Source organism: Tiliqua scincoides, chromosome 8, assembly GCF_035046505.1.
Source record: "Tiliqua scincoides isolate rTilSci1 chromosome 8, rTilSci1.hap2, whole genome shotgun sequence".
NCBI classification, from domain to species: Eukaryota; Metazoa; Chordata; class Lepidosauria; order Squamata; family Scincidae; genus Tiliqua; species Tiliqua scincoides.
In genome coordinates, this window is record NC_089828.1 from 27,932,413 (window position 1) to 27,955,633 (window position 23,221).

A 23,221-nucleotide genomic window follows, 5' to 3' on the forward strand; every position below is an offset into this window, starting at 1 on the left:
CTCAATGCACGATAATTAGATTTGTGTCTATTTATTAACACCAAAATCCAGGAGAAAACATTCCAGTCACAAGATACTCTCCTGCTGACCTAAACTATGGTAAAGTCACCACATTTTAATTATTTTTTTTAAAGTCCTCAAAGAAAATTTCCAGCATGAAGTTGTTGAACTAGACTAGAGCAGAGATGTCAAACTTGTTTCATATAGTGGGCTGAATAGCACTTATGGAGCCTGCTGAGCCCCGAAATGACATCGTTAAGAAGGAAATGATGTCCGTAAGCAGATGATGACCAGAAATAAGCACTTTGTTCTCAGGTAACAAGTCAACTGCAATTAAAAAATGTGCAAATCTTGATCATATATCCAGGATATAGGACAGCCCAGTTATCATGCTGGGAGAGCTTTGCGAGCCACCTCTTCAGCGACACTGCTTCTGCTGAGACATCACTTCATAGCTCAGCAGTTGAGAGATGGCCTGCCAAGTGACATCTTGGCAGAAGTGGCACTGCTGAGAGAGCGGCCCACATGATAATTGGGCTCTCCAAGGGGCTTGGCAGCATCTCTCTCTCTCTTACCACTCTTGGTCTGATCTGTTCCCTGTAGCATTCCTTACCTTCTGTGGTTTCCTATCATCTCTTCCTCCCAGGGCCTCGGCAAAAGCAGCACTGTGACTGTCCAATTATTACAGGAGCTGGATAAAGAGCTTCTGTGGGTTGTATCCAGCCCTGACACCTCTGAACTAGAGTTTATGAACAAATTCAGTTACACAGGAGGGGCCTCTATCCAAGGATCCATCATCCAAAGATTTGCCTTACCATGGATGCTGAACCCTCGGATTGGCACCATTGCAGGCAGTCAAGGCTTAGAATGCTACCGAGAGTCTTTTTAACATGACTTCCCATTTCACCAGAAGTCATGTTATAGAAAGGCTCCAGGTGGCATTTTGAGCATTGGAGAGACCACGCATGGTGGCATGCAGATTCTCCATGGCTCAGAAGGGCTCTGTATGTGTTGTGTTTGGAGCCCAGGTGGGCTGAAAACTGCAGATTTGATTATCCACGGGGGTTCTGGAAGTGGATCCCCTGTGGATACAAAGGCACCACCTGTATTCAGTTTGAACAGTCACATTGGGACTGTGGGTTTCTTTCTCATGTAGGTGGTAAATTAGCATTGCATAGCTATGCTAGATAATGGCTGGACAGACACAGACAGAATCATTCACTCCTGAAAAAAATATTGTTTGTATTTATGTTCTTGGATTCCACATATCATAATTGAAAAATGGAATTTGCTCCTGCAGGAGGTGAAGTTGGTGCCCTCACTAATTCAGTTTTGGTGGCAACTGAAAACCTTTCTATTTCAGTTGGCCTTCCCCACTTGACTGTGGTGCTAGTTTGATGTTTCTGTTTGCAGCTTTTGATCTGCCCTCAGTATTGTTGATTTGTTGGAGGCTGCTTTTCCAGTGACTGTATAGTTTTAAAACTTTGTGCTATTAGCCACCTTTGGGAAAGCACTATACCTGGATAGAAACTCATAGTTTATTTAAAACTATAAAGGAGGTCTGGTCTAGAGGGTAGAGCCTCCATTTGCCTGAAGATAACATCCGCAGGTCGCCAGTTCGAGGCCACCGGCACCGTGCGACCTTGAAGCAGCTAACAAGCTGAGCCGAGTTATTCCACCTGCTCTGAGCGTGGGAGGATGGAGGCCAGAATGTTGCGACCAGATCAGAAAGAAACATCTGAATGTTGTGGTTTCTTGAAAGATAGAACCTTCTTTCAAATTGTAAAAATCCCTACGGGGATTTAATTAGCCTGCCTATGTAAACCGCCTTGAATAAAGTCCAAGGAGAAATCTGAGGACCAAGAAAGGCGGTATAGAAATACCTGTATTATTATTATTATTATTATTATTATTATTATTATTATTAAGGCATCATAGATAAGCCCTGATTAGTCCTACCTCAAATTAAGCCTAGGAAAGGGGAGATAAGTTATGGGGTCATCAACAGGTACATCCCAAGCAGTATCCCAAGCAGTACCAAGCATAAAAGGGCATGAAAGCCAAGGTGTATTTTGTGCCTACTTCTGATCTCTCTTAATAACACTTGCGGACAGAGTCTTTATTGTGCCAGCTAGTCGCTGCTTTTCTGTTTGCAATCACATGGAGAACTGCAATGTTCCTTCTACAACCCAGTTAATATAGTGGAATACAGTATTGTTTTGGGGACACAGTAAACTGACCCTTCTCCCCTTTTCTTCTTGGGATACTGTATTTGGGCATACGCATCACACACAAACAAGAAACAGAATAGTGCTGCTACTGGCAATCCACATGTGCGGTTACTGCACTGCTATACTGCTATTCTCATCATTAGAGCGTGAACAAACCCTAAACTAAACATCTAGAAGCCCTAAACCAGCATTTCTCAAAGTTCGCTCCTAGAAGCCCTGAGGGGGCCCCGTGAGCACACCATAAGTGGTCGCTATCTAGCCCCTGCCAGGTTTGCTTGTCCATCCTTCTCAGCTCCCATTTGTGTCTCTCCTTCCTCATTCCCCTCCTGTTCCAGCTCTTTGCCAGTATTTGATGTTGGGCTTGGCACTGCACCATTCAGCTCATGAGGCTCTTTTAGACTCCATCCATGTGCCAGTGGCACATTCCCCGACACTCCTTTTAGAAGTATAAAGGGCTCTGCAGACTGAAAAGTATGAGAACCACTGCCTTAAGCCATATGCTGCATTCCTACTTTCTGCACTGAGTGCAAGGTGGCTCATTTTAACCTTTTAACCTGTCTACAAGTAAACTGGTATAACCTGTAGAGAAGAAAGATTTAGTCACTGTCACAAGCACATGCAGGAAGCAATGTGAAGCATCATGAAGCAAGAGGAACACCCTCTGAGCAAATATAACAAACAGAACTAAACTGATATACCATGCTGCTTTGCTCCGATAGGCCTGTTATTCTCCCAACAAGCATTCATTAGATAGCTGTAGGTAGCATGACTCAGCTGCCATTATCACAATGGCTCGTGCAGGGCAAGATGCACCATCAGTACGTTCCTCATGTCTTGAATTTCATTGTAGTTGTTGTGTATGTAGTTTAGCATGGCCAGGAGTGCAGTGTCAGGATTTAAACGGAGTTCTGAACAAATTTCATAACTATCAGAGATATAGGTGTTCTCAGAAATAATCATGAGTTCTGAAATGGGAAGGGGAGGGTGGTGTTTCCATTGCCTTATTTACCCCCCCCCCCAATAAAAATAAAAAAAAACCATAAGAAAAACACTGTGGAATCAAAAGTTCCATCTAGTTCAACTTGCTTTCCACAGTGGTGGAGATGCCCCCAGGAAGCCCACAAACAGGGCATGAACACAGTAGCCTTCTCCTACTGATCCCCCCCCCACTATGACTGGTATTTCATATATTTTCTCTGACATAGAAGTTCCATAAAACTATCATGCCAGACCATTCTTCATGAATTTTGTCTTAATCCCCTTTTAAAGCCATCACTTGATATTGTGGCAGCAGATTCCATAATTATGTGTGGTGCTCAAAAGCACATTCTATTGTCTGTCCTGACTCTACTGTCTAGCAATTTAACTCCTTTGGCATGAAGCCAATTTAAGTGACTATTTACGTGAGACAAGCCCAAATTTCACATTTCTTTAAGAACTTTTGGGTGAATGCCATGTAGATAAGTTGCTACATTTTGTCATTCCTAACTGCATTTCATCACTTTTGATTCAGTTCTTGACACCCCTCCTCCTACACTGGTTTAAGCATAGGTGTCCAACTTCTTTAGCCACTGTAATGATATGGATGGAGATGCCTTCTAGTTCATTTCTGTGTGGCTGCAGGGACTATATAAGGAGTGGTTCAGAGTGGCTATGTAATATACATCAATGGCTGTGGCTGTAATATACATCAGTAGCTGTAATATACATCAGTGGTACAATATCAATAATAGCCTGTTCTAGCGGTAGTGAGGCACTCTGCATTCAAGAGGTATAGAGCAAAAATCTAGATGGATCAAGAGATCCACCAACCAGCATACCTTATGCCAAGAATACTGAAGTAAGGCACCTTTACCTACTTGAAAAGAGCCCGTTACAGTTAAACAAAACAAACATCTCTTTGCTTGTTCCATAATACAATCAGTGGCTGATTCCAACATAAGCACTTTTATGACCCACACAGAGGCAATTGAAATATTCTAGAATCAAAAGTACCCTTTCCACTTCTCTGCTTCTTCGAAGAGCTACTTGACTGTACAAAAAGTTTGTTAAACACTCAGATTATTAAATGAACAAAAATTCATCTTGCTCCTTTTGTGGCATTAGATTGGGAAATATTGGGCAAGTGATTTCAACAGACAAAGCGTTGGACTTGGGCTCAAATCCCAATCTCAGTCATATTCTGGCTCATACTGTCTGGAAAAAAAATTCTACCAACCTCTGAGATCATCCACAGCCATTCATTCATGCCAATGAAAATATGACCACTTCTAAAACTGTACATAAGGGAGGCTGGCCCTCACTATATTTTGTGAGGGCCCTCAGGCAAGTCATTCTTGGGCACGGCTCAAAGAAAAGGCCACTGGACAGCGTTATGCACACTTGAAACCATCACAGGAAATAAGGCTACACAATTCAGTGAATTGGTTAATTGATCAAGAGACTTAACAAAGATTTAAAATCAGTAAAATGAAGAGCAGATTTTTAAAGAAACTGAACTTCAGTACAAATACAATTCTAGAAGTGAAAAGTGCCTTCTCAAAAGAGACATTCTTCTTTCTCTTTCCCTCCAAGATGGCACCTGCTATGTGATATCTAAAAAAAGTTCAGTTTTCTTCAGAATTTATTTGCAGACAGGATTTAATGAATTGATGTTTGTATAAGATTTTAACAGATTAATCAACTAAAATTTTTAATCAGGTGACCACTGTAATATGAATCATATTCAGTGCTATTAATGAACATCAGAAGAGAGTGCAAGGTCTCATGTCAGAGAATGCTCAAGTACCTGGGAGACTATATAATGCCTTCTCTTGAGCTCCTTGGAGGAAAAAGGAGGACACACAAGTAATAAGGAAGTCCAGCACCAGGAAAGATGATTTTGGACCTGATGGCCTCTTTTTATTTTTATATATAGTGAGTGAGAGAAGACAAAACACAAGTGAGCACCATTAACGTACATGGCACTTTTCATAGAATGAAAAAACAGGCCCTTGCTCCAAGGGTTTAAAATCTAGACATTGACACAAGAGAGATAGAGGGTGAAGGGGACTGATGCAAAGCTAGAAACAGTAAATAATAAGCAGTTGATTCAGTTCCCTGTACTTAAAATTTAGTTACAGTAGAGCAGAGCCTTCCAAACTCTGTCCCGGGGGCCGGATCTCAGGTTTGTACTAACCTGTCAGCCCTGTGAGCGGACCTTACCATTCCACCAGGTTGCTGTATGTCTCTCTCCTTGTTCAGGGGACAGGGACGCTCTGGGCAGTCATGTCTGCCCAGACATCCTGTCGCACAGCTTTCTGGAATGCCGGGCAACAGACGCGACTGACCATCCCTGTTCCCTGAACTAGGAGACAGACATGCAGCGACCACGGGGAACGGTAGGATGCAATATGAATGGGGATCACGTTTTTGTTACACAGCGGTCGGGAGTTTGGTGACTGCTGCAGTAGCGAATGCAGACTAAGGCATGGTATCAATGGCTTCATAGAAAAGATGAGTTTTAAAGGATTTGAAAGACATGAGTAAGGAAGCATCTCATAGTTGTTCCAGGAGACACTTTCTAAGGGCCAGCAAGGTAGAGAGGCTAGAGTTGCTTGAGCAAGCAGATGTTTCAATGGCTGAGGGTGGTGAACCTGGAGGAGCAAAGGCAGCAGTGTAGTAGAATATGAGAGCTGAGAGGTAGGGAGTGAGAGTGCCATGGAAGACTAGGACAAGAAGCTTGTGCAAGATTCAGGGCAGACAGGAAACAAGTGAAGGGATTTAAGGATAGGCATGAGATGGGTGAGGAGTGAGATGAACACAGAGGAATGTTGGATGGGGGTAAAGTGATGGGCAGCCTAATCCTATGCTGGCCACCGCTCCACTGTACAGTGGTACCAAAATGGCTGCCACTGTATCCCGTGGGGCCAAGGAGGCAGCCTGAGGTCTTCTCGGGGTAAGGAAACATCAGTTCTGCAAACTCTTACCCCTTACCATTTGTGAAATGGTTCACCAGATTCGCAAAGGTGTGCTAATTTTTCTTGGCAAGGCCCCCATTTTCCATTGGGTACAGTTCAACTCCCATCTAGCAAAGCACCCTAACTGCTGTTTGCTACAAAGCTCTTGATGCAGGGAAAAAAATTTGCTCATATGCTCAAGAGCAGCAGATGATGTAATCTTCTAGTAGGGCCAAATGTAGGGTCTCTTGAGCCTGAAGTGGGCAATAGAGTTTTCAGCAGACAAAATGTGTCATTTTATTTCTGAAGCTTTATCTGCAGAATAGCCCTTTGCAGTCCACAGTGAACATGTGAGAAAAGTCAACTCTTATTTTAGTGCAGCCTTAAACGTAAAAATATATCTATAGAAGTCTATTGTATTGGCAACCTTCAGTCTCGAAAGACTATGGTATCGCGCTCTGAAAGGTGGTTCTGGCACAGCGTCTAGTGTGGCTGAAAAGGCCAATCCGGGAGTGACAATCCCTTCCACACCGGGAGCAAGTGCAGTCTGTCCCTGGTCTGTCTCCCTGGCTATGGGCCTTCCTTCTTTGCCTCTTAGCCTCAGACTGTTGGCAAAGTGTCTCTTCAAACTGGGAAAGGCCATGCTGCACAGCCTGCCTCCAAGCGGGCCGCTCAGAGGCCAGGGTTTCCCACTTGTTGAGGTCCATCCCTAAGGCCTTCAGATCCCTCTTGCAGATGTCCTTGTATCGCAGCTGTGGTCTACCTGTAGGGCGCTTTCCTTGCACGAGTTCTCCATAGAGGAGATCCTTTGGGATCCGGCCATCATCCATTCTCACGACATGACCAAGCCAACGCAGGCGTCTCTGTTTCAGCAGTGAATACATGCTAGGGATTCCAGCACGTTCCAGGACTGTGTTGTTTGGAACTTTGTCCTGCCAGGTGATGCCGAGGATGCGTCGGAGGCAGCGCATGTGGAAAGCGCTCAGTTTCCTCTCCTGTTGTGAGCGAAGAGTCCATGACTCGCTGCAGTACAGAAGTGTACTCAGTGTACTTGCACCAACCTTGTTTGGGATTTTCTTCGCTGTCCTGCTGAAGCAGGCCTTTGGAACTGCAACAGAAGGCATCTATCTCCGGACCAGATCAGACGGAAAGCTCTTCAGCCTCTCCAGACTGAGAGCAAAATCCAAAGTCCAGCTGAAATGTCTGCGTGACTTCCTCTTTGCCGACGATGCAGCTGTCACTACCCACTCTGCCAAAGATCTCCAGCAGCTCATGGATCGTTTTAGCAAGGCCTGCCAAGATTTTGGACTGACAATCAGCCTGAAGAAAACACAGGTCATGGTTCAGGATGTGGACTCACCTCCCTGCATTACAATCTCTGAGCATGAACTGGAGGTTGTCCATGACTTTGTGTACCTTGGCTCAACGATCTCCGACACACATTCTCTCGATACCGAGCTAAACAAGCGCATCGGTAAAGCAGCTACCACGTTTTCCAGACTCACAAAGAGAGTCTGGTCCAACAAGAAGCTGACGGAACATACCAAGATCCAGGTCTACAGAGCTTGCGTCCTGATAGAAGTCTACAAATATGCTTTTTTGCACAATGTAGATATTATCAAGGTTGTGGATTTTTAAAGGTTTTATTGTAAACTGATATGTTGCTCATTCCCTGATGTGATGCGCCTATTTTCTCTGTACAATTGTCATCTTTGCAATGTTGCAAAATGGGTAGCTTGCTCCTCAAAGTGCTGCATTAGGTGGACTTACAGCCAACCCTAACTAACTTTCCAGCTCTGATGCTCCCATGCCATTGGGGTGTGTACTGCATCCTATGGTGGGGAGGGGGTTGTTGAGGAGGCCTTAAGGTGAGGAAACATTTGTTCTCTTACCGCAGCCACATCTGTGCTAGAAAGTTGGTTAGGATTGTGCTGTTAATGTGGAACTGAAAGGAAGTGGGCAGTTTTTAGGACTGGACCAGTTCTAGAAATTCATTGTTAAAATAAATTGGAAATAAGTTGTAGTTGAATACTAGCTAGTTAACAACTGTGGGGCACACTCTTGTTCATTGTGGGGATAGAGCAAACATTTCTTCTTGGAATTACAGGCACGTTAGTTATAAAAATCTGAAAAATCATAAAACACACACATTTCTGCCAAGTTGCCTAAGTAACAGTTCACAGTTGACGGTTCCACAGGAATGAGAATATAATTTTAAAATGACAAAGAACTAGTCCTGATGAAGGATATGTTGCATCTGTGCATGACACAGCTTTGAATAAGACTGGGGGGGGGGAGCTGTTTTGAGTTGCACAGCAATAGAGGCAGGCCTGTTTCAAGTCTTGGATCCAAACAATCAAGCCTACATAATGCCTCTATTGTGCATATGCAACATAATCCCTGTACTTTGTTGATGACTGACCTAACCCAATTCAGTCTGCCATCAAATCATGCAATTTCTCCCTTTATAATATTGCTGGAATCTGAGCCTCATACACTGTCCCATGGCAAAAACACTTCTTCATGCCCTTTGTTACCTCTTGCCTTGACCTCTGCAACCTCTTCCTCTCTCATTTTCCATTAGCTCTTCTGAAAGCACAATCCTAAGTATCTATTAATGGAACTTACTCCTAGGTAAATGTACGTAGGACTAAAAAACCAAGTGCCCAATCCTATTACTGGGCAGCACCTGTCTTCCTGGGAATGGGACTTGGGCATTATAGACCTTTAGGCTGAGATCATACTCTTAAAAGTCCACATAAGTGCTTCTCAAAGTATGCTCTGTGGACGAGTGCTGGTCCACAAGCCATCAGCTGCCTGTCTGTGGTGTAGCTCCCGCTGCTTCTGACTCCTCTGGCATGTTGACAGTGGAGCTGTGAAGTCTTGCAGGGCATGCTGCCCCTTGGGGCTGGTGCACCAAGATCAGGAGCCGAAAGAGAGGTGGGACCAAGGTGGAGGATTTAACTTGGAAGGATTGTGTAGAAGAGAAAGGAGCAGAGAGCAGGACAGAAAGACGTGGGACTAAGGAAAACAAGAGGGAAGCAGGGGGTTTAAGAGCAGTGAAGATGCAGGGAATGGACAGGCAAAGAGCAGGAGGGAAGAACTTACAGGAAGAAGACGGGGCAAATAGATTCAAGATAAGAGACGGGGGATGCAGAGACAAGGGATGTGACAGGATCATGAGCTGGACAAGAAAGGATGTGGGAGAGAGGGATAAAGATACAAAGGAACCTTGGGCTAGGAGGTATACAGGGGAACAGAGTCAAAAGGGATAAGGGAGGCGTGTGTGGAGAAGGAGCAGAAGACACGAATAAGACAAAAAAGGCCAGAAGGGAGCTGATGTGCTACACACCTATGCAGAAAATAGAGAATGTGCATATGCACTCTGGTCCCTGGCATGTTGGGAAGAAAAACTGCCAGTCTGATAGTCAAAACTGCCAGTCAAAACTATATCAGATAGTTTGAGAAGCAGTGATTTACAGAACTCTTAACAGCTTTACTGACCCTCCCACTGGGTCAATCCTGCTCACCTTAAGAAGGAGAATTAAAATTTGCTTGCCAAACATGGAATGTAACAGGTTTTTTTAAGCTTAAAAAACACAGTATGATAGTGACAGTTTCTGCACTTTTCACATGATCTATAAAAACAAAACTTTACAAAAAGGCACTGGTTCATAAAAATGTCTAATTTAAAATATGTACATTCTATACATAATTTCCTCCACTTATAACAATTAAATAATACCCTTTGCTGTTCTTGCTTGATCTGTAGCATCTACTACAGACAAACTTAGCTTCAGATTCTTAGAAGCAGAAATGGTCTTGCTCTTTAAAACAATCCTATTTCTGCCAGAAACATCATCTTAAACTTAGCTGTATATCCTCCATGGTTTCAGGCACCTATGGACTTCTAGCTGGTTTGGAAGGCAAGTACTTTATGTTTTAGAATGTTTATTTCTTGAATAGATCTAAGTTTAAAAACAGCTATGGGGGGCTATATAAATTCTTCCAGCACTCAAATCCTTGCAGGCACGGACTTCTTGACATTGTAGTTCCTTATTTTTCAATAATTAATGATGAACATCCATCACCCTGACAAAGTTGCAGGACTACTTCATCTTTAGCTTTTGATGTCATCATCCTTTATGAATTTAAATCCTGACGATGCTTCATAAAGGCTCTCCCCATCAGTGCTGAAATCGTCATCGTCATCATCAAGGTCACTCAGAAGTTTGCTTGAGGTCTTCTTGTGCCTGCTAATATATAAGAATGTCAGTGTGTAGATATATAGATTGAGTATATACTTTAGAACATGTATGTCAACATGTGGGCTAATTTTAAGTTGCTTTAGAGACACTCTCTCAAGTGAGTCAATCCTGCAAAGAAAGGACAAGCTGAATGTCATATACCAACTTCTCTGAATTCTTACAAACTGCAGAAGTTTTAATATACACAATACCTTGACTTTCATCCACTTGGCTTTCATCGCTTTGCTCTTTCAGCCATTTTCAATTATAACCACATTTCAAACTTTGTTTCCATGCTTTCTTTTCATTCAATTTCATCCACACTTGCAGGACATTCATTGACATTCTTTGTTTTTCTTTAGGTTTCACATGCATTGGCATGTGTTATATCATTATTGACATTTTTTTGCTGCCCAAAATACATTTGAAAGATAAATAAAGCCATGTTTTGACACTCATCCACTTTTGGCTTTTATACATGCTCTGGTTTCTAGCCTGACGAAAGTGCAAGGTATTGCTGTCCCCAAATGGTCACTGCAGTTCTTGGATCTGTGCATCTTTGTGCAACTTGCAAACACAGAGTGTCTTTAAGGAATTATTCTCAGTCTTTAGAAGGTAACAGAAGTAGTGAGTCCCTACTCACTAACAGAAACAGTAACAGAAGTAGTGGGATTTAATACTGAATGCTCTGGAAGCACCACCTCAGTCCTATGTACTTTTGATAGTAAAAGGGAAAAAGATATCAATTTGGACATGTTGGACTGGTTCCCAGGAGGAATGAAAGGTTTAGAGAGGGAAAAGAAGGGAAATCCACTCTCAAAATACAGACCAGATGGGACAGGACCATGCTTTGCACCCTGCTCAGTTTGGTAAGGTTCCAAGGCAAAGGTATTTTCAGCCAGTGCAATGAAGATAAAGTAACTGAAGCCAAGTAGCCCCCAAAACTATAAACCATAAAGGTAGAAGAAGCAGGCAGCTCCTGGAAAGCCAAAGGGAAGTGGAGTTCCCTTTGGTGTTTTAAGGCTGTTCCTCCTTCACCTGAGTTCTTTTTTGATTGCATTCAGCTGCCCTTGGAGTTGGTCATTCAAATCAACTTGCTCTTCCAAATCCCTCTGAAGCTTTTTCTTGGTACTCTCGAGCCTGTCAATTTCTTCTTCCGCCTCCTCCACCTGGCGCTTCATTGCTTTCAAACGCAAACTCAGCTGTGAAATAAAAACAGAGGCCAGTTAGTGAAGAACTGGGTGAAGAACAGGTTGCTGTTCCTCAGCTACCTATGATAGAGACCACAGAACATCATCTCTGCTGCTCTGGGAGCAAAGAAGTAATCATGGAAATTTCACTTCTATGAAGGCATAAATGCTGTCCAATGCTTTCTGGCTGCAGCTCTGCTACAATCTTCAAGGGAGCAGCTGGAGCTTCTGAAAAGGAAAACTTTGCCTAAGGAAATACATATTAAAGAGCAAAAGAGGAAGGCATTCTGCTCCTCCTTCCCTTCAATACATGCCCTGAATTCACCAGGAGACAATCAGTGCCTCCAGCTGCTAGCTAGTACTAGAGAGAATTGGAGAGAGCAGTAGAGCAGTATTCAGAGGGACATCTGTAGGAATCCTGTACTCAAAAGGCATTATGAAAATTAAGCCAATCTGCTTACTATTCATTCCTCTTCAAGGAATTCTGAAACGTTAGCAAAGATATATAGAAAGCCATGAGCAAGGGCGATGGGGTGCAACCAGTGGGGCTGGGTAGCCAGGAGGATCACATGGTCAAGGAATAGCACAGAACTGTATAGCCTTAATAGCTCATGCATGGTCCTCTGAAAGCTCTGGACAACCCTGTTCCATGGTATCAGAGCCTTCCCCAGAACAGGTACGCATTTTCAAGTTCCCGTCTGCTCAACATTTTTGAAAGCTAAAATGCTCAAGTGAGCTCAACTTAAGACATTTGGGTGCCCAGGGCAGAAAAATCGCAAACAGCACACACTTCCACCACTGCAGTTCATATGGAGCACAGTCCAGTAGGAAGCTGTCCTGTGCAAGTCTCATTGAAATGGATGCACAAGAGTACAGCAGCAGCAGATTAAAAGGGGCAAACGCATTATGTGTAACAAAGCCATAACAATCCATTATCCCTTATAAAGCTGGAGAAGGCAATCAGAGAACAGAAGGAAGGGAAGAGAATGATGAACATCGTTTCCCGCTGGCTGTTTTCCCCTGCTGGTGTTCACAGTGCAGACATAGGTATGTAACCCCACAAGGGTAAATACAGTCAAGGAGAAGGAAGCTTCGGGGGGACAGGGACAGGCAGAGGAAAGGTTAAGAACTCCCTTCCTTCTCATTTCTTCTCTGATGAACATTTCCCCTCCTGAGGGGGGTTCATAAGGGAGAAGAGGCCATCAGGGCTTTGCTACATACGACTGTAATGTAATATGTCATTTGCCCCATGGTGCAGACGGAGGGGGACTAAAAGGACATTTCGTCTGATACAGAGAGACAGGTCTTAAGGCTCCTGCTACCAAGATGATTATTTAGATTTTGCCTTGGCTTTCTCTAAACATTTCAGTTTTAAAAAAAGAATCTATGCCTTTCACCACCTGCTGCTATCAAAAGTAAGGGACAAAATGACATTTAGAGTAGGAGAGAGCATCCAATCAGACATTCATGAAAAGGCAGATGTATAAGCATGAACAATAGAAGTTTAAAAAAATATATACTGCCATGTTTTTATGATTTTCATTTTTGAATTATAAGCTGTGCTCAGCATTCATTTTGTTGAAACATGCACACAGTTTATTGCACATACTCCTTTTTAAAGTGTATGTTCTGCTCTTCAGTTCAACCAGTGACATTCTTGCACTTTACCTGGTCCTTTTGGTCGGTCAGGGACAGATGCTCATCATCCACTTGCATCATGAGCTCCTTAACTTTCCTTTCAAGCCTGCGGTTACTCAGCTGCAGATTGGCCCGATCCCTAGAAAAACAGTAGAGAGGAACAATCAAGAGACTGACATGCAAGAGATGGAATTAACAACATGGTGTATTTATAGGCATGTCCCTGTATCCGCAGGGGATCCATTCCACATACCCATTGCAGATACAAGGAACCCCCCACCCTGTGCGTGCCCATTATCATGTTTTTAACGCTCAGCAGGGTTAAATTCTCCTTGGTTAAAAAGAGTGTAATAAGCCTCTAGCTCTATAGAGCCTTAGAGGCTGCCTCCAGGCAGCTGGAACGCTTGGAAAAAACTCAAAGGAGGTCAACAGGAAGCAAAGTTAGCGCTTCTTGTTGACCTCCAAGGTTTCAAGCATTCTGGCTACCAGAAGGCAGCCTCCAAGGCTCTATATGAACCTGCAGGTACAATACAGCCATCCTGATAGTACCCATTGATAGTCACCCAGAAATTCAGATAAGGGGCCCTTTACCCCTCTTAAAATAACTAGGTGCCTTGTATTCAAACATGAATCCCCAGATTTTGTCCCAGTTCACTTTACCTCTCTTCATTTTCTAGCCGCTCTTCCAGCTCTATGATCCTGGCTTCCATCTGAACCACAAGCCCTTCTTTGCTGGACCTGTAGGAGCCTTCAAGGTGAAGGATTCGACTTTTCAGATCTTTGTTCTGGAAAAAAAGATATGCAGATTTTACTGAATAGCTGGGTCTGGACCAAGTAACAAGGCTAGTTCAAGACATTCTAGACCCCAGGGCAGAAGATCCTCCTGCCACTGATTAATGGTGGGATACAATCCACTTGGAAATTCTCCCATTGAAATAAAATGAACCTTAATAGTAGCTCAAGGTTTCCTGCTGCGATTCATCCATCTCTCACTCCACCACCTTTCAGTGTCAATAATCCATCTCACCATGATAGGGCTGCTTCTGACAAACATATAAAACCTACCTTAATAGTTCCACCAGAACCAGAGGGTAGGACTGGAGAAAAGGATCTTTCAAAGCAGTCGGTGGTTGGGAAGTGTAATGTGTAATTAAATTTCTTAGAGGCAGGTATCCCATAGCACATATGAGCTTGCCAGTCTTACAGGGAGGGAATGTAGCCAAGTGACAGAACATGTTTTCCATGCAGATGCTGCCAGGTTCAATCCCAGGCATCTCTAAGAAGGGTTGAGAAAGAGCCCCATCTGAATCCCAAAAGAGTCCCTCCCAATCGGTGTAAATATAGAGCTAGATGAACCAATGAATTGATAGTTTTATAATTATTTTATTTGATATTTTTAGAGAGAACTTTCGGCCGTGTGCAAAGAGCTTTCACTTTATCACTAAGTAGCCATAGCTTACTTATACATAGCTGGGATATAGGTAGCAAGGGAGGCTTCAAGCCACTTTGAGCCCCACTAGGTCTTTGTAAAAAGTTAAAACACTATTATCTTCTATAATTAAATTTTTTGAATTCAGTAACATTTGGATAATCTTTCAGAGGATTTAAAAATGTGTAAGTGGAGAGCTGGAAGCTGTAAATGACTTACTAAAGATATAAAATACAGGGAGGGGCTATAGTTCAGTAACAGGGCAAATGCTTTGCAAGGAGAAGATCACAGGTTCAATCCTTGACATCTCCATGTTAGGCTGGGAGACCTGTCTGAAACCATGAAGAGCCACTGCCAGTCAGTGTATAGACCATCAGAGTGGAGTCTGTTGCATGCTGGCAAAAGCTTTCCTGGCACAGATGGCGCTATCACTCCATGGGGGAGCCCCTGCAAAGCACCTCTGTGCACCCCCATTCTTTGCCACATCCAACTGCTTCTGCCCGGAAATCTGGATGCAAAGCCTGTTGGCGCTTCAGAGGCTGGAAGTGGCTGGATGCAGTGAACAAAGGCACTGTGCAGAGTTTTCCCTTCAGAGCAGGCGAGCGCATAGGAACGGCACCAGATCCAGCGCACAGGCCAGAGTTTGGAGAGGCCTGGTATAAACAGTAGAGACCTAGATGGACCAATGATCCCATTCAACAGAAGTGGGACCTTTATATGTTCACGTTTCACGTGACCAACACAGAGATAAGAAATACGTTTAAGGAGGAAACACCACATTGTTTTGGGTTGCTAGGACGCAGGACTACCACTAGGTGGCAATCTGCTCTGTAAGAAAAAATGGCATCTAAGCGTGGATGAAGGTTGATTCTGCTGAGCAGAATTTTGAAAGGAGAGTCATTGACGATCTAACCTGCTGGGAAGTGGACCATCTGTCTTATAAAGTGATCCTGCTTGTGAGTATGGAGTTAGGCTGTGCATACTCAGTAGCAATGGGAAGGCATTCTGCAGAAGCTCAGAGGCACTTTTCTTAAATACTACTTCAGCTGGCATAGCATATTGGCCAAATCAGCTGCAGACGCAGCTGCAAATCAGAACTTCCCTGGCTCAAATCTTGCCTCTGCCCAGTAATCAGTAGGTGGCCTTCAGCAAGTCACTCCCTCATATTCCCAGCTGCAAAATGGGGATGATATTGCTTACTCGCCTTTGGGTAGCATTTCTCAGTGTTTATCCCCTACTACACCACTTTGCATGGTCCACCTATGGGAAGTACCACGGGAAGTAACTGGCGATGATGTTACCACTTACTTCTGGATTGGGAGGCCAGGTGCAACACAACAAACACTGATAAGAGGCTCAGGGCAGACAGGAGGGCTTTTCTGAGTGAGCGAAATTCACGCAATGGAGCTCTGCCCACCTCCTACTCTGCTTGTGTTGCATTGCTGGACTCGCTGCTAGGTGGTGGGGGTCTGGTACCACCTCACCCCCACCACCTAGTGGACATCACCTCAAGTACCATTGGTTGAGAAACACTGCCTTAGAGGGATGCTGTAAGGATAACAATTCTTGTGAAACGCTCTGGCTCTTGAAAGCATTATGCAAATACCAAGTACTATTATTATATTCCAATTTTTAGGCATAGCACTTATGACCACTCCAAAGCTGAAGTCAAGCACAACTGAAGCTGCAATCTGTACCTGTCTTTCGAGAGATATCTTGTCACATTCCAAGTCTTGCCTTGCAGTCCTTTCCTGAAGTAGCTCATTTCTCATTTGCTCAATCTGTGGTTGATTTTTTAAAAAGAAGAGCGGAAATCACTAAAATGTAGCAACAGTTTTATTCTAATTATGCTAGTTAGAAAACTTCATATTCTCCAGTGGCACTGGCAGGAGCAATGGAACAATATTACTGCTTGTACTGGATACCAGACTTAAGAGCAGTATAGAACTCAGCAGTGACTGGACCCCAATTTGGAGCACATGGAGTCTGCAATGGATAGGGCAGAGAAAGGGGAAAGTGGGGAGAATTCACAATGGGGGGGACTGTGAGGAAAAAGAGAGGAAATATGAGAATTGGATGGCAAAGGAGGGATGGGACAGACGCATCATGAGGACCTGATGACTGCCTTCCTGTTGGAAAAGAAGTGGGGAAGGAAGAGAGGAGGAAGGCTATTCTTGACCCAGAAAGCAGTATGACAAAACACACACCGGTTGGGAAGTATGGAACAGGGGCAGGAAGCAAGAGAGGAGAAGTGTTATCACGGTGAAGGGCAGAGAAGGGATGGAAAGTATCCTGCCTTATAGATGGAAAAGTTTATTATAATAATCACATTAAAAGAAACCCCACCCCTAATGATGGGTAGAGAGAAGAACTGGTAATCGGTAATAGAGGACTGTAGAGCTACACTGCAGATGCAGTGTTGACCTTGTTTGCAAGCCACAGGCACCAGTAAGGTGTCATGGAAACAACATAGTATATCTGGTTCTGGTCACTGTCTTTTAACCACAGAAGCTAGAAAGGCATCAGAGAGTTGCAACCAATGTAACAAAACGTTTCAAACACACATGAGAAGAGGCTGAAGAACCAAATGGCAGGAGTGACCAGGTTCTTCTATTTCGAGGTCCTACAAGCTGATCTGGGGCACGTCCCTGAAACAGGGTAGAGCTTCCTACCCAACAGGCACTAAAGGCTCAATCAGGCACTCTTCTCTCTCCGTGGCTGGTTCTCAAATACCATAAACTTTCTAAAATCAACGTTCATATCTGAGTATTGGAGAATGTTACATAAGGATATCATTCCACTGTCAGAAATTATACAGATATAACCCAAACACTACATAGATATAATCCCATTATTGTGGGTCATGCAAAATATTATGATATAACTGCTTCCAAAGGCCAAAATAAAAGCACATTCTGAAGACAAGAAAATAATGAGCAACTAATTAAAATGCAATTGTTTTGCACAGAGCAAGTCTGTGGGGCGCAGGTCACTGTACAGTTTCACACACTGAGTCATTGTGTCCTCTCTGTGTGCTCAGAAGCTGTGAAAATGTGGGTTAACATAACTTGAGTATCACATCCGAGAAGAACATTTAGGACAGTGGCTATTATTATAATGCTGAAGTGACAGCTGTGGTAGAAGGGGCAACAGAGAGTCTAAAGAACAATGATACACACTCCCCACTTTCCCAACTGATGAGAAATTCCAGAGGCTGCACTACTGGGCTTAATTTCCCTTGGATGAGAGTCTGGAGATTTATAGTGCTTTAGTGACATTTGTTTAATTTAGAAAAATACCAGCAGAGCATATCGGGAAGCAAACAGAGTGGTGCCCCTCCTGCACCAACAGTACCCAAAGTGGGCCATCTTTGCTGCCTGGGCCAGAAAGGGCATAGACTCCAAGTCTGGGAAAACGCTTCCAGTTTTCTCCTCTCCAACACAGCAAAGATATTCTTATTCCATTACAAGGATAAGTTTTCAGGAGCCACTTCAGATGTCACCTGGACAGAAGTCACAGTGGAGAGCAAGAGCATCCGATTCTGCATGTGGCTTTATTTAAGACAGCGGCACGTAGGGCCTGTTTATGGATGAGGAGCAGCTGCAAAGGTGGTTGTTAAGGAAAAAGTAATTTGATTTCTAATAATAAAGCCTACTGCAGCCGCCGTTTTCCGGCACACACCTCGCAAGTTCTTGAGAAAGAGAGAAGAAGGAGGGAAATAAAACCTAAGCCTTCCTGCTCCCCTGAACCAGCTGACTCAGTAGAAACAGCTGCTCAGTAAAGGAAGCTAATGGAAACACTGATGCCTTGCTGGCTAAAAAGAAGCCTTCTCTTTCCGCATTTTCATTTGCCTGCTCTGCACACCTGCGCCAAGCGAGGAGCAGGTGTGCGCCATCCACTGGGACCGCTTTGCCAAAGGAAATGAATGACACTGTCAGTGTAACTTCATCCTTTGCTCATTTACTCTGCCATCACCATGGAAACAGACCTCTCACACAGATACTAGAAGCGACTCCGCAGTCAATTAATTCATGTGTAGACTTTTTTCCCCTTTAGCTGTTGCAAACCAAGAATTCTCTGAGACAGCAGAAGAAAGAGAGTTCAGCTGAAAAGGAGAGAAACAGAACTAATGGCCGCAAATTGGGAATAAAACAAAATTGGGTGGGGCACTGGAAGAGGCCCATCCAATGCTGTTTTAGTTATTGGGCAGATCTGCATCCTGCCTCTCCACCAGTTAGGTTTTCAGGGTAGCTTACAAACATGCATGCATTTGTAGTTTCATCCAGGGTCACCTTCCATATACAGAAGGAAGAACAAACCAGCAGACTTCCACCCTTCATTTCAGGTCTACTCTGGAGGACCCTGCCAGCTTGATGGAAATTAGAATCTTTCCTGGAAGGGGCTTGGTGGAGTTGTCCTCCTTCCTTGGCAATGACAATTCTGGATTCTTGGCATGGGGGCAGGGCAAAGAGCAAGCCCTCCCCCAAGGCATCCTGCCCTCTAGAGGACAGGAGTGGCCAACCTGCAACACACCACATGCCACTTGTAATGCACGGAATGTTTGCTTGTGCCACTCTACTTGCCTCTGGCAGCATCCCTGCTCGGTGCGATGCCCCACACTGTGGAGAGGGGGCAGAGCCCAGTGCCGCTTGGCTCCGGTGGCAGTCAGACCCACCACGCTTTGTCCAGTGCCACTGAACCAAACACCCTGTCAGCAACATGGGCGAAGTCTCTGCGCCCAAACACGTGGACCAGCTCAACACGAAGGCCTCCGCCAAGCTGAGGCTAACGCAGGATGATTAGTTGCCGGTTGCCTGTGCAAAGCACAGAAGCAAGGAGGGAGCACCTCATCATTCCTTGCACGCAGGTGGTGGACTACCCCTGGCTCAGTGGCGGTATTTGCGCTAAGTCAAGATGTGCAGTTGGGAGCAGAGGCTTCACCCAGGTCACCAACAGGGGGATTGGTTCTGCTGCATGTGCCACTTGGAAAGTGTCAATGTGCCACTAGGGGCATTTATGTCACAGGGCTACCCCTGGTCTAGATAATAATGTCTGGATCAGGGCTGCTCCTGTCACACAGTTCTTTCCACAGATAGTCTGCAATAGGATGGGTTGTTCTAGGTATACAAAAAACACCTCTCATATCTACAGCTGGAGTTGAGCTCAAGTCATCCCCCTGCAATGCAAAATTTAGACCACACTGAAAAAGTACTTCTGACTGTCAGATCCAAGCTGGGGCACTGAGAAACCGCTCTTAAATCCTGAATTAGGAGTGCATATTCTCCACCCAGGGCCTCAAAGACCAGTTGCTGGACCTGGACCCCACTGTAAGGGCTTGAACTAGAGTCAGATGTACAGCAGACACTGCTCTGTTGAACAAACAAAGGCTCCTACAAAGGGTCCTTGGTGCAATTTAAGCCAAGACGTATCATTTCAGAGGCTTTCTGTTGCCAGCCAATTGCAGAGGCTGATATTGCACACCCTTGTTATGCCTGAGGAAGGATCTGAGCGTACACAGACCCTAGAGAGCTCCCTCTGTAAGATCTCTTTCAACAGAGAAGGTTTCTAGTTCAAGCCTTAAAAAGGCTTGATCCAAAGAAGCAGACCCAAAGAAGCAGATCCAAAGAAGCAGTTACAGCTCTTATGCACCACTATCATTCCGTTCTGAAGAGCCCAATAATGTACTGTGGGGAGGAGTATCACACAACACTGTTTCAAGCAACACGATGATTGTAAACCAAGCATATGGAGATAGGAACAATGCTTGGACTCCAGATGTCTCCTCTCCAAGCCCTAGCTCTGATGTCATCCCATAAATGGGCACAATCCTGTCCTGCAGTGTTGGCTGATATTTTGCATCCCACAACCATGTTCCAATTGTTTTTTCCTTCCAAAGCTACCCAAGAGGTCATGTGAAACCCATCTGCTGAAGCGACTAAAATTCGAATGGGCCCTAATTACATTCAAAGGCAGTAAATACAGAGATAAAATCATTTGGCATTTCAGATGTGATTGAAAGCAATCAATGCTCCATAAAAGTGATGCTATTTACTTATTCAGTACTGATTTTTCTGCTGATAAGTTTTCATAAATGTTACTTGATCACTTATCACTGATAAGGCTGGCAACTTTTGAATTGTAGCTGTTCCTTAAGCAGCAATTCTTTCTGCAGCAATTAAGAGGTGATTCGTCACATTTAGTTCCATGATATGCAAACCTTCACCTGTTTGTTTTTACTGCATATCAGACCTCAGTTAAGGGTACAGAAGAAGACCAGCCTCTTTTTTTTGTGGCCAGTTGGCCATCCTAATTACTTATTACCCATGTTTACCAAACAAACCCATTATTATTCCTTGCCTTATTATGAATGCTTAGTAGACCCTGAAATCGTCTCCTGGGAATCCATTCCTTGGCTATCCCAACATCAGCTCAGAACAAAACAACTTTTGTAACTCATGTATGAAATTAGGAACTCCAGACCGTTTGGTACAAACACCTTTTTTGCCCCAACCTAAACTCCTGATTATGTAATGCATTGGTTCTCAGTTATGGTTGAGATTTTCTTTTAATTTTCAGAATACAGTATCTCCTAATGCAGTGATCATGAAGACCGCTCTGTTTGAGAAGTCTAGCTGAGAAACAAGTTGCAGCACAAGAGCCTCAGATAGACATGGCCTCAGATAGTAATGGCCTCTTTGTATTCAGAATCCCTGCAGAGACTATATGATCTCCCAAAAAAAAGTGACATTAGTCTGCAAATGCACAATTCTGGAATTCACCATCATAGAATGTGGCAATAGTGTCTGGCTTAGATGGCTTTAAAAGACTGCTAGACAACTGCACAGAGGAGGGGTCTATCAAAAGCTATTAGCCATGATATCTAAAGGACACTTCCCTTTTCAAAAGGCTACATATCTCTGAATACTAATTGCTGGGAGGGTAAACAACAATAGAGAGTTTCTATCTTCACAGCCTGTCTAGTGGATTTTCCAGAAGCAACTGGACTAGATAGTTGATCTAGCAAGACAATTCTCACCCCACTTGATTAATGATTTGCGTGCATGTGCTTATCCCCAAAAACAAACTGGTCGAAGTTTGATGACATGGAACTTTGTCCACTCTGGTGAAGTACCTGCTCTCTGCACCGGCATATCCTTTCTGACAAAATGTCCGAGTTGTTCCGTTCCTCTTCAAGCTCTAGTTCCAGCTGGGACACCTTGTCCTAAATGGGACAGTGCAACATCAACGTTAACAGATCTGCACATGGCTTAAAGAAGAGCTCTTGAGCAGATTCTCTTCAAGACCAAGGCCCATAATCAAATGAACAAAATACAGGGACAGAAGTTGTGAACTCCGAGTAATAAAATGGAATCTGCATCAGTATGCAAGAAACCAGAATCCTCCATGTATTTAATTTGTTTGAAATGTGAAATCTCTTCGAGTTCAAAGTAATTATCAGCAATGATCGTCAAGCATAACATTCTCTGAAACTAAGTGCAACCAGAGCTTGCTGCCCATCATATGTGAAAACTCTTAATTGCATTGTGTCACAAGGTCACAGCTCCACATCTCGTACTAGCCATGGCCTTTGCCAGACACAACATAGCCATAATCTCCCTTTATGTGGCCTACCAAAGGAAAGAAGGTAAATGGGTCACAAGTTTTACTTGATGTGCACATTCTTTTGCTAAAACCACAACTGGGCTGGGCATGCAATTCCCAGAACAAAGGGAGGAGGACAAGTTCTGAGGATTTAGCCCATTTCAACAGCCAGTGGATCACATCTGGATTACTGCACTCATGATGACATACGATGCAAGAAAACAGCAATGAACTGTATATGAGAGGTCCACAGGGAGCACAAATAGAAGGTGACTTGGGAGAAGGATGTGGCCAAATCAGATTTCCTCTGCCTGGAGTGATGCTCGCAGCACGGAAAAGTCTCAACGAGCAGCTGAATCAAGGAAACTGACCCTGGGGGTTTTACAGTGGTCAATCATTCTGTGCTAACATTGATAATCATGAATGCAAAAAAAAAATTAAAAAAAATTACATCCCCAATTCGTCACCTACCTCCATGATCTTGGCCTGTCTTGCCCGGTCTTCTTTCAAGTGGTTTTTGGCTTCGAGTTCATATTCTAAGGCTTTCACGGTCTGTTCCAGGAGCTGAGTTTTGGTAATAGCCTCATCTTGGGCTCTCTGGTGGTCCCGTAATTCTTCTTCCATGAACCGCATCTGAAACAGAAGCAAGTGTGGACCTCAAGCCCCTGGGAGTATTCTCTGTACAGCACTGACCACACTGCTGCAGATATTGACATGAAAGCACAGGATCTGCCTTGCCTCATCTGGCCTTATCCACACAATTGCTGGCCAAAAGGTCTATCCATGAACACAAGCACATTAAGTCAGAAGAATCTCTCACTATTCCTATCGTCCTGTATAAGTTTTTTTTCTGTCACAAGATGGCAGCACTCCAACAGTTTTTATTGGAAGGAGGGATGGCAGCATGTAAGGCAGGTGTTCTCTCAGACATTAAATGCATTCTGAC

General features: G+C 43.9%; 1 protein-coding gene across 3 annotated transcripts in view; it reads right to left on the bottom strand.

Annotated features, from left to right (window-relative positions):
* Positions 1 to 7,586: 7,586 nt before the first annotated feature.
* Positions 7,587 to 23,221, bottom strand: part of CGNL1 (cingulin like 1) — an 83,910-nt gene continuing 68,275 nt past the window's right edge. For 2 of the 3 annotated variants that reach the window (XM_066636040.1, XM_066636038.1), the window contains exons 13-19: positions 22,747 to 22,908; positions 21,806 to 21,895; positions 16,371 to 16,454; positions 13,905 to 14,029; positions 13,275 to 13,383; positions 11,455 to 11,618; positions 7,587 to 10,425 (exon numbers count right to left, since the gene is read on the bottom strand). In XM_066636040.1, coding sequence (XP_066492137.1) covers positions 10,290 to 10,425; positions 11,455 to 11,618; positions 13,275 to 13,383; positions 13,905 to 14,029; positions 16,371 to 16,454; positions 21,806 to 21,895; positions 22,747 to 22,908 — 870 coding nt within the window. In that variant the 3' untranslated portion in view covers positions 7,587 to 10,289. The remainder of the gene's footprint in view (positions 10,426 to 11,454; positions 11,619 to 13,274; positions 13,384 to 13,904; positions 14,030 to 16,370; positions 16,455 to 21,805; positions 21,896 to 22,746; positions 22,909 to 23,221) is intronic. The other variant, XM_066636039.1, reaches the window with a different exon arrangement.